We start from the raw sequence: 11,852 nt of genomic DNA, 5'->3' as shown, positions 1-11,852 counted from the left end.
AGTAAACACAGATCCCAATGAACTCACTGTAACCCAAGTATTACAGAAACGGATCCCATAGAGACCCGTTTCCATATCGGCTGGAGGAATGGCCTCACCGCAATCCTCACCAGTGGGAAGCGATAACCACGCTCGTCACGGTACTACCTGCACACATAGTGACACAGGCAGCACCGGACCGAACGGGTGCCAGAAGAACTGAATCGCCTTAGCAGAGTCAAAAATACATGAACCAATCGAGAATATCAGGAAAACTTTTCAGCGCTACAACTGACCACCCAAAAAGGCTCAGCGTACCAGACCTACTCAGAATGAGGCAACGGTTCGGAGGCAGAGACCTAGCTTCAGAGAGCAGCCAAAGACCAGGTCTGCCTCCTTAGTTAGCAGCAGAGTGCGTGAGAAGGCATGAGCGGGTCCTCGAATGCATTACTGCTAACTAATGAAGCTGAGTCTCTAAAATAAGGAAAAAAGCTGAAACAGCCAGGAACACCTCACGGCGTTACACCGGTGAATCAACAGAATTCCAGATACCATTAACCACAACTTCAGTAAACAGGGACTCTACTTGGAAGGCCCGTAGGCAGCCCGAGACTGAATCATGTGTACATGTAAGTGCACTTACCCGTTTCCCTCGTTTCAGAGGATCTCAAAATAGCGTGAGACGCCCAACCGATACCGAATCGCCATAATGAGGGCTGGTGATACAGACGTGGCTGTTGGTGTCAGGCTCCTGGGTTGCACACCTACAGCTCACCTCTGCTTATGCTCAGGGATAAATAAATTTGCTCTTTCTTTGAAAATGTAGGTACCGCTGGCCCCGCTTTTACGGGGAGAAAGCGGCGGAACAGACATACACAAACAAAGAATCCCCCCGGTCCTCCACCGAGGGGAGGGAGTGAACCGGTACCATCTCCAAGAACATAATCCCATCCCAGGGCAGCCCACCTCACTAGCGCTTGCGCTTGTGCTTACCATCTGACTTGGCAGCACCTGAGGTGGGCGGGGCGCTACGCCTGCGTCTGGATCCATGCTGAGCCCCGGGTGAAGGCTGCCACACGTGCTCAGCGGGAGAAGAGGCGGTCGCAGGGGGACGCCCTCGGCGACGGGCAGGCGGAGGATCTACCCCCGACGGCCAGGTGGAGGCAGCAGCAGGGCGTCGGGGAAGGATGTGCCGGATGGCCTCCATCTGCTTCTGTACAGTGGAGAACTGTTGGCCAAAGTTCTCCACCGCGTCACCGAATAACCCAACCTGGGAAATGGGGGAGTCCGGGAACCGAATCTTGTCCGCTTCCCTCATATCCGCCAGGTTGAGCCAGAGATGGCGCTCCTGGACCACCAAGGTGGACATTGCCAGACCGATCGCTAGCTGCAACCTTTGTACCCCGGAGGGCCAAATCGGTTGCAGTGCGGAGCTCACCCATGAGTTCACGATCTGCACTACTCTCGTGCATGTCCATGAGTGCCTGGGCCTGGTGGACCTGAAGCAATGCCATGGCATGCAGCGAAGATGCGGCCTGCCCACAGGCCTTGTAAGCTCTGCCTGCCAAAGCAGACGAGAAATTACAGGCCTTAGAAGGGAGACGAGGGTTTCCTTCCAGGAGGTAGTGGTCGCTGGACACAGTTGCATCGCAACAGACCGCTCCTCTGGGGGATCGCCTCGTAACCCTTATCCGCACCTCCATCGAGGGTAGTGAGGGTAGTGAAGCTTGTTTGCTTGATTTTAAGAGTGATCAGAGTGATCGGGCTCACTAGGCGTTATCCCATACAGTCGGTATATGATCGACTAAGTCGAGCGTTACCCGACTGAAAGGGAACTGAAGTTTCTCATGAAATTCTTCACGAGTGACGTGAAATGTTAAATGTTGAATGATTCACCTGTATAGTTTGTCTGTTGTAGACTTTGACCACATTGAAACTGAAGCTGTACACTCCTTTTCTGGGAGCCAGGAAAACACTCCGTGCCGGATCGAAATGACTCCCGACATTCACCAGAACCATCGACAGGACACAAAAACACGCGTGTTGCTTCATGCACTGCTGATAAAACGGCTAAAGCATCAATCTCATATTCATTACACCTAGGGTGACCAGACGTCCCGAAAAATTCGGGACAGTCCCGAAATCTAAGCTGTTGTCCCGAATCCCGAATCCGGCCCTAATTGTCCCGAAAATTATACTAAAGCAAATTCTTGAGTAGTTATTGTCTTATAAAACATTAAAAACTGTCCGTGGAGGTTGAGTCGTCCTGCAGCCAGCCCCCGCCGGCTGCTAATTGGCTGCAGCATCTTTTTCCCCCCTTTTTTTTTTTAAGTTCTACAAAGATAACGTAGGCGCGAATTAAAATGCATTGCCATTGATAAGCGAGCGCGAGTTGTCGCAGCCGCGAGTACAGTGAATGTGCAGGCAGCCAGTAAAGGAGTGATTGATTGGTCGCGGCACTGTGTGCAAAAAAAAACTTCGGCCTAATGGCTGATGTTGGGTTAAAGCAAATCATCTACACAATTATTTCGTTTTCTTATTTAATGACCGACAATTTCATTATAATAATAATTTTGGCATAAGGCTTATTAGCGTTAGACTATCGCCTGAAATGTCTGATTTACGCACTCAACAGTTTTTTTTTTTTTTTTTTTGGTCACAATGACGTTTGAGTTCATGATTTTAATGTGGTTGTTTTTTGTGGCAGACTAAATATTAATGACAACTGTTGATCTTTGAATAAAAATATGTTTGGTTCAGGTTTGAAAATTAATTTTATTGGCTATGTAGTCTAATATCATAGTAGAACTACCTCAAAACCTCCCCAAACAACCCCCCCCCCCCCCTCCCCCCCGTCCCGAATTTCAGACAATCTCATCTGGTCACCCTAATTACACCTGGTCGAAGTATACAGTGGCTTTTTCAAATGCATGTTATAAGTGACTCCAACTCTCAGTGTGACAAGCTGACAATGTCAAGCTGCGCATTACAAATAATCACAGCCTTTGCTCGATTTCAAAATCGCGATAAGCCAAATCGGTTTTAGTGCGATTGCATGGAAATTAATCGTGCAGCCCTAATTACTATCTTTAGTATTGACTTAATATCAAAGTACGGGTAATTTTTACATCCCTAGTAACTACTATTAAAAAATACAATGAATACTAATGGTTAACTATCTTTAGTATTAACTTAGTACCGAACTACCAGTAATTTTTACATCCCTAGTAACTACAGTTAAAAAATACAATAACTAAAACTAATGGTTTACTAGCTTTAGTATTGACTCAGTACCGAACTACCAGTAATTTTTACATCCCTAGTAACTACAGTTAAATGCACTGCTGATAAAACGGCTAAAGCATCAATCACAGACTCTACCTGGTCGAAGTAAATGGTCATGGTGCGGTTGCTCATCTCCGAGGGCTCGTGGTTGTTGTTCCTGACGGCTGAGAATGCGACCCGTCCGCTTCCCGAACGCACCGACATTCCCAGAGCGTTCCCGGCCGGCTCTGTGGTCGGAGTGGAGTCACACACCACTAAACACTTTCCCTCCAGCACGATGGGCTCAGTGTCGTTCTGGCCCCGGACCCTGAAGCCCGTCACACACAGGAGCCCAGCGAGCAGTGAGACCCGCGAGACAACCATCCTGGAGGATTCAGATACACTCCAGTGTTTCAATATAATGAGGTGTGTTTCACCTTCTCCTTTGTCGGTCCAAAACTAATGCTAATCTAATCTCGACTCTAATGAACCCGAGTCCAGAGATCAGCGCAGAGCGGGTCTGATTGTGTGCGGTTACTCGAGATATTGGATTATTTCGCACTTCAGCGTTTCTGTGTGTTGTGAGATATACTGCATATGTGACTGTTTCACCACAACACACACACACACACACACACACACACACACACACACACACACACACACACACACTCGCCATCTGGACAAGACGTCCCTCTTGAGGAGACCATTGTCCATATACTCAGCCCTTTAAATATCAATATAGCATCTGTCAGAGATTCAAGGCTTCTCGAGATCAAGGAAATATCAGGTAATAGTATGAGGAGAACACGTTATTATTGTGATAGAAAGTGCACTTAAGTGTGTAGCCCATGTCTTCTGTCGCTATTATTTAATGTGGCTTCATAAATGATGGAGTGCTTACAGTCCGCTGTTGATGTATGGCCAGTTTTACAAATATCTCCAATAATAACCAGAAGCACAGAGCCATAGGATTGTTCTATATTTATTGTTTTGTAATATATATATTTATATACATACGTCGTACATAGAATTCTGTGGTGGAAATAAGCTTCCATACACAGCAGATTTAATAAAAAGTTTTTCCCTCTCTAAGCAGTTGAAGCATAAACTACGAGTTACTCGTGTGGGAATATTGTTCTGGTCATAATGTGAGTAGTTCTTCAGTGCCAGTATTCTTCATGGATGATCTGATGGCTGGAGGCTATAAATCTAAGCTATTTATAGGTAAACTATGGGACATGATGATGGTTAAAAAAGATGAGAAGAAAAATTAAAATTTTCCGTTAACTTGCTCATTTTTTTAGTTCTAGGAGTTCTTAATATATTTTTTCTCATTCTTACCTTCGATAATCAGCACTAATGTGTAGGCTATGGAGTAATTGTGGAAACAGTCACTGTGTCAGAACCATCAAACCACTTACATTTGTGAATCAACATTGTGGCGTAATCTCTCTTGTTATTGTAAATACAAATGCATCTGTATCTGAATCAGAGAACAAATGCAAAGGACTTATAAACTATGGGACATGATGATGGTCAAAATAAAATGAGATGGGAAGAAAAATTATTTGCGTTCGCTCTGAAACTTTGCATCAGCTCGCAAAACTTTAAAGTTCTTGGGGGTTTCTAAATATATTTTTCATATTCATATCTTCATGTTATTGTGAGAAGATCTGATGCAGTTTTTTATATCGTCCCAAAGGCCTTTATTTATTCGATTTTACAGTGTTTACATTTGTTATCTCATATCTGTCTGCTAAATGAAGAAATGCTAAATGAATAGATGTAAATGTATTTTTGACTAATTACTTGTAAGTTGTAATTCATCTAGTTTAATTCAGATATCTGTAACTAAGAATGAAATGAAGCATTGGTTTGAGAAGTTTCACTCCATGAAGAACAGGACTTCAGCAAACTGGAGCACTGGCATTACTGGCTTTCCGAATGGTCTTTTTCTTCTGGAAGATTTCTCCGTTCGGTTGTTTCCTCCATGTAAGTGTGACGTCCTGATCGCCCAGCGTCTGCTGTAACTAAACCACAAAAACAGGCTTTCATTAAACAAGTGTGATGTATTTCTCCTCAAAATTATCATCTCATACTTTACAAATCTTGCCAAAAGTGCAGAAACTGGCGAAGCTCAAAACACACACAATATGTCATGACGCGAAGGACTGACCAACTCATTGAACAAATGCTTCCAAATCTGAACACATTCGTCACCAAAATCAAATGTGGCAAAAGCTCTTAATAAATAATACATGTGTGATGATTCTCATTAGACGCTCATTACTGTCAGACATGAATGGAAATCATCAAGCCAGCACAGAATTTTAATACATTACTGGAGCTCTTCGCGTGTTGGTCAAAAATTACAGATATATATATATATATATATTTTTTTTTTAAATATAATGAATGAATTATATTTTAGTTTGATAATATTTTTTATTTAATATTTAGTATTTTTAAGGGATTTTATGGTATTATATTATAATTTATGCTGAATTATATTTATGCTGTATTTATAATCCATTTATTCACTTTTTGAGCATATAGATCTGAAAATTACATTTACAACTCAAACTGTGGTGAATCTTGAACTCTTCAGAACGACAGACTGAAGTTTGATCTCTTCTCAAAGACGACACTCGGCAGATTATTGCTGAAGTGAACAAAAGTTTTAAAAAGTGAACTTAAAAAAAATAATATGTTTATTGTTATGAAAAATGTGCAAAAATACTATTTTAAATTTCTATATGAAATATATATTTTCAAAAACATGTTTTACTCTAAACCTGTGAGAGAATCAAAGCTATAAATCTAAACAAGTTTGATATCTCCAAAAATGAGCTTTCAGTGAGACTGTGTTCGGCTGAGACTTCCACTATTCTCCCACTACTGGATTCATTTCCAATGCGCTCATTTCTGACCGCGAGGAGCACAAGTGTGACTGTTTTTTTCGGGACCATTTAAACCTTTTCGAATCATGGCCATGATTGTGTGTGTGTGTGTGTGTGTGTGTGTGTGTGTGTTCACACAGCAAGTGCCAAAACCTTTACCAAGTTTCGTACCATTCCAATGAAGAAGAAAAAAAGAAGAAGAAACGTCAAAAATGAGTGAAGAGCCCCAGAGGGTTAGTTTGAGTCTGTTGAGTGTTATAAACCCACCTTGTTTAAGACGAGTGCACTCAGTGTAGCGTCGTCCGCATTCTCACTGGCTTTGACCTGCACTCGGATCACCTGCTGCTTTCTCTTCACTGCAGGACAACACACCTATCATATCAGGGACCCCCAAACTTCTTGTCTTGGACTTTTGACATTTTTCAAAAATATATACAATTATCTCACCTAAATGTTTAATCATGTTGTGCATTTTTGTTTTTACAATAGCTTATAATACACAGCACAAGCCTGAAGCCCATTTTATACTTCTGCGTCGAACTCGCGCTGTAGCTACACCGTAGACTGTGTGTAAAGCGCTGTGATTGGTCTGCTAGAACCAAGGGGGCAATCTTTCAGAAAACACTGAAGCTTCCCCGGGCGCCGCCATTGATTAGCAGACCATCCCCTGCTGTTAGCATCCCATTGACTCCCATTCATTGTGGCATCACTTTGACAGCGAATAACTTTACATCTGAGGCGTTTAAAGACTCAGTTTGTCCATTATTTATTTCTAAAGAAATACAACAATGTATAAAAGGCTCCATTACCTTGTATCTTATGTTATGGCCCCGTAGAAGCCGTTTTGGTAACACTTTATTTTTTGGTGTCCGTGTTACAGAGTAATTACTTAGTTAATTACTTAGTAGTAGACGTTGTAATAACATGTAACAAAATGTACTTAACATGTAACTAATTTATGGAACAGCCTGTACTTACAGATTGTAATTACGCACATGCAGTAGCTTCTTAATTACATTAAAATTACGGAATGTTACACAGGTATAAGCTACGTAAAATAAAGTGTATCAAGAATGTACTTAAGTGTACTTTGTGTATACATACCTTATCCATCTCTGCCTTAGTTTGATTTTAACTCACTAGTTCACAGCTTAAATGCATGCAGTAGTTTCCTAATTACATTGCAATTACATAATATTACACAGGGATAAGCTACGTAAAATAAAGTGTATCTAGATTGTACTTAAGTGTACTTTGTGTATACATACCTTACACGCATGTATCCAACTCGGCTTGTTACACATGTGTAACAGTAGCTGCCTATTACATGTGCGTAATTACAATCTGTAAGTACAGGCTGTTCCATAACTTAGTTACATGTTAATTACATTTTGTTACATGTTATTACAACGTCTATTACTAAGTAATTAATTAAGTAATTACTCTGTAACACGGACACCGTAAAATAAAGTGTTACCACAGTTTTTGTAAAAGTAGGCTAACGATTGCGTCATAACCACGCGAATCTCTGTCGCACAGTAGAGACATTACCGTATGTTACCGAATTAAAAAAATAATCAGAATACTTGGCAAAAGACAATTTTTATGATTTAATTAATTATTAGCTTTTCACAGTTCTCTCATGAACCGCCAGTTTGGGAAACCCTTATTAAATGAACAGTCATGTTGAGTTTTTGTCAACAAACAACGAAAAGAAGGAAAGTAAAGGACTTACCAGTGCTGCAGTAGAAGTAATACAGTCCAGTGCAATAGTAATTGTTAATAGAATTACTATAATAATATACACCGGCACAGTTTAGTCCCGCCCCGCTGAGTCTCTGAGCAGTGAGTTGGGTTGAGGAAGTAAGGTTGGCCTGATCTGACCACTTCCACGAGTCCCGGTACAGTCCGATCCAGGGCTCGAACCCATTTATCAAGCTGACGATCTGATTGTTGTCCTCTAGACTGCTAACAGTGGCCAGGTCTGTGTAATGCTCTCTGCAATACTTCTGAGCGTCAAGCCACGTCTTTACAGTTGTGACTAAAACCAGTTTCTTTGTTGCGTTGGTTCTTTCTGTGAAAAACAGAGTCGAGAGGCATGACAAGCTAGTTTTTAAAATCAGTTTTTCAATTATATTTCCATAGTTTACATTGACCCAGCATGGATAAAATGAGAGTATAAAGGGATAGTTCAAAGGTGTAAATAAGTGTTTTACAAGAAAACTGTTTTATTTATTCTACTTCAAAGTGTCATGTTTATTTTAATGTGTTACTTGGCATTTCTTTATAATTATTTGTGAAATTTACTAGCAATTTCTGAGTTAAACTTGTAAATCTTACCACCAAATTTTTTTGTGTACAAACCTGTATACATTTTTTTTTTTGTGTGTTTCACGAAAGACTGTATTTTGTATTTTTGGGGGAACAATCCCTGTAATCTCCTATTTTGACTTTTATGTCTATTTTGAGAATTTTTAAAGTATAAAATTTAGGGATGCGCCAATATGAAAGTTTTGGCCAACAACCGATAATTCTTTATATCTGAAAGCCGATAACCGATATATTGGCCGATAAATCTAAATCTAAATTTTTATATAATTTTTGAGAGTCTGATTACAAAAACAAAAGTCTCACCATTAAAAGCCATGTCCCAAACACACAATTATAAAGTTCTCATGATAATTTTATGTAGCCGATATGACAGGCTTAAATGTTGCACTACTTGATTGTATTTTTTCTTTTCTGATGTCAGTCCAATCATATTTCAAGCAATTCAAACAGTGCGCATCTGAAGAGTCTCAGCTGAAGGAAATAATACATTATTTATCAGCTTTAATATATCGGCCACATTTTCTTATTTTCTTCCCATTAAAAATGAACATATATCGCCCGATACCGATAGGGTGGCCGATATATCGTGCATCCCTAATAAAATAATAAGTCTGATATAGACTAGAGTTCCAGTTGAGAGGTCATTGTGTTATTAACTGATTATATAAATGTAGTATTATTTAAATGTAAGACAATGTAATTTAGGGGTGGGTGAAATACTGGATAAAACCATAAACCATACAAATATGTAAAACTGCAATGCTGAATCTCCAGCGCCACGACGTTAAAGATCACATTTACCCAATTTGTGAATGTAATCGCAGTCTAAATATGATTGCGCACATCCTTCTATTGAGTTGTTGCACACATGAACACAAACGCCCAATCTGATCAACATCTGAACTTCAAGTTACTCTTTCCTTTCAAAATAAAGCAATTTTGTTCAACTTTACTTTATACTAGGGATGCAGGATATATCTGCCACCATATCGGTATCGGCCGATATATGTTCATTTTTAATGTTATCGTTATCGGCCCGATAAAAAAATGTGGCCGATATATTAAAGCCGGTAAATAATGTATTATTTCCTTCAGCTGAGACTCTTCAGATGCGCACTGTTCAACATGATGGGTTTGAATCGCTTGAAATATGATTGGAATAACTTAAAGAGCACATAAAGTAGAAAATACAGTAAAGTAGTGCAGGTCTGTTATATCGGCTGCAAAAAATTATATTTTTAACTTTATAATTGTGTGTTTGGGATGTGGCTTTTAATGGTGAGACTTTTGTTTTTGTAATCAGGCAAAAAAAAAATTAAATAAAAAGTTTGCTTTATCGGCCAATATATCGATTATCGGCTTTCAAATAAAGAATTATCGGTTTTCGGTCTGTGCCAAAATTTTCATATCGGTGCATCCCTAATTTATACCTTTATCATTATTTAAAAAATGTTGAATAATACCATGATTAGGCCTGTCACGATTATTGATTAATCATCTGATTGTGGTTATTCCACATTTTGCCAAAAAAAACAAAAAAAAAAACACTGTTATAAAGGTTTGTTGGTTTAATAAGACTGCATTATATTAAATATTATTACATTAAATTGTATTGTATTGTTGCATTATATTATATTATATTATATTATATTATATTATATTATATTATAGTATATTATAATTAATTAATTATACATCATATGGGCTGATTTTATTATTATATTGTATACGATTCCGAGTAAATAAATAATGTATTGGCTTAAACTCTAGCAGAATTAAATCTTTAATATGTCAATTAATCGTTTGCACAAAATCCATGATCCTGCCTAATTGTGATATACATTTTTACTTATATTTTCCACCCCTAATGTCATTATATTAATGTCTTCATGCATTCCGTATTCCTCATTTGAAAGTTGCTTTGGATAAAAGCATCTGCTACATAAATAAATAGATGGATATGTAATAAATGCATAAACTGAAAATAATGAGCATCAATAAATAATGCTTCTCACCGTCACTACACACGAAATATCTAGTGAGATCGCAGTCGTAATCCCTCCAGTATCCAGGGTAATATATTGCGGCACACTCCTCGTGCCCACCGTAGTTATCCGGCTGGCCAGAAAACCAGTACTGAAACACTACACTCTCGTCTTGATAAGACCAACGCCAGCTGTTGATGTCATCGTAGAGTCCAATCCAGGAAAATGAAGAAAACCTTTCTTCATCCGAGACTTCTTGCAGAGTGGTCCAGTCTTCATTGCTCTGAACCGTGGCCAGGTCGATGTGGTTTTCCCTGCAGTAATTTTGAGCTTTTCCCCACGGCATCGACTCGCGGATCAGAACATAATCGTGTGGATCACACAGAGTTAGTGAGAGGAATCCTGTCGACAGAATACACTCATTTCAAGCTTTTTAGATATTATTTTCTTAAAGGTTCCACTCAATGTATTTGTTTCTATTTGGCGGGATTTTTTTATTTTTATTTTTTATCATTGTTGAACAAGTTCTTTTTGTCTTTGATTTTGGTGTTCGTTTAAGAAATTACAGTCACTGTAGAATTTCTTTTGTAAAGCAGTGCTAAAATATTTGAGATTGTTTAATAAGACATCTTGATTTTAATGTGCTCCTATTATGCTTTCGGGATATATTCCCTTTCATACAGTGTGTAATAGAGCCGTTTGTGAATGTAAAAGCTCTGCAAGTCAAGTCAAGTCAAGTCATCTTCATTTATATAGCGCTTTTAACAACGTAGATTGTTTCAAAGCAGCTTCACAGAGATAAGCGTATAATTTAAGGTAACAGAGATTGTTTTGGCTTTATAGCAGAGTTAAGTTATTTTCCATCTAAAGTTAGTTTTGATTGATTTGCTTCCGTCGCAACGATCATTTGTTATTAAATTAGGGGCCGCTAAGACGACACCATTCTCTCTACACAGACTTTAAACGCGAACCTGTGAGAAACGCTGATGGCGTTCACATGCGCATTTAGAGTGGGTTCAATAGTTATGTGCGTTTGAAAATACGCAGGTTTGGAATTCCCTACAAGCCAAGCCTAAACAAAGTACTTGTCTTTCCTTATAAATTTTGATAAAGAATTTTATTTTATTTTGTTGCTTTGGGGTAGGAACGCGAAACGAATTTCCCGACAACGCCTTATCTGTAGAGTGGTAGAGGGATCCTCCATAGGGAGAGACTAGTTGGCACTTCAGCACTGCGTTGTCATCGGGTCCAGGCGAAGGTCCTTCGTCAGATCTGGATACGGCCCGGATCCGGCAGGCTGCAGGAAAACCTCGGGATAAACACAGACACTAAAATTAGCGTAGATGCCATTCTTCTCATGATGTAACGAGTACATCAGGATTTATGGGAA

General features: G+C 39.4%; 2 protein-coding genes across 2 annotated transcripts; both read right to left on the bottom strand.

The window, feature by feature from the left end:
• Positions 1-1,569: 1,569 nt before the first annotated feature.
• Positions 1,570-3,871, bottom strand: LOC307156288 (cerebellin-1-like; the record flags this gene model as incomplete). Its single annotated transcript, XM_079867582.1, has 3 exons — positions 3,361-3,871; positions 1,876-1,995; positions 1,570-1,713 (listed from the first exon to the last, which is right to left on the bottom strand). The coding sequence occupies exons 1-3, from the start codon at positions 3,625-3,627 to the stop codon at positions 1,570-1,572; spliced, it is 531 nt and encodes a 176-aa protein (XP_079723708.1). The 5' UTR covers positions 3,628-3,871.
• A 1,219-nt stretch (positions 3,872-5,090) lies between these two features.
• Positions 5,091-10,808, bottom strand: LOC307156287 (putative C-type lectin domain family 20 member A; the record flags this gene model as incomplete). The annotated part of the gene is made up of 4 exons (XM_079867581.1): positions 5,091-5,276; positions 6,414-6,502; positions 7,882-8,220; positions 10,493-10,808. The coding sequence occupies 4 exons, from the start codon at positions 10,806-10,808 to the stop codon at positions 5,154-5,156; spliced, it is 867 nt and encodes a 288-aa protein (XP_079723707.1). The 3' UTR covers positions 5,091-5,153.
• Positions 10,809-11,852: the final 1,044 nt, after the last annotated feature.

The sequence above is a fragment of the Squalius cephalus genome, assembly GCF_949319135.1.
Source record: "Squalius cephalus genome assembly, chromosome: 3".
Classification (NCBI taxonomy): Eukaryota; Metazoa; Chordata; class Actinopteri; order Cypriniformes; family Leuciscidae; genus Squalius; species Squalius cephalus.
The sequence above is the reverse complement of the archived record's forward strand: the minus strand, read 5'-3'. Positions and strand labels throughout refer to the sequence as shown.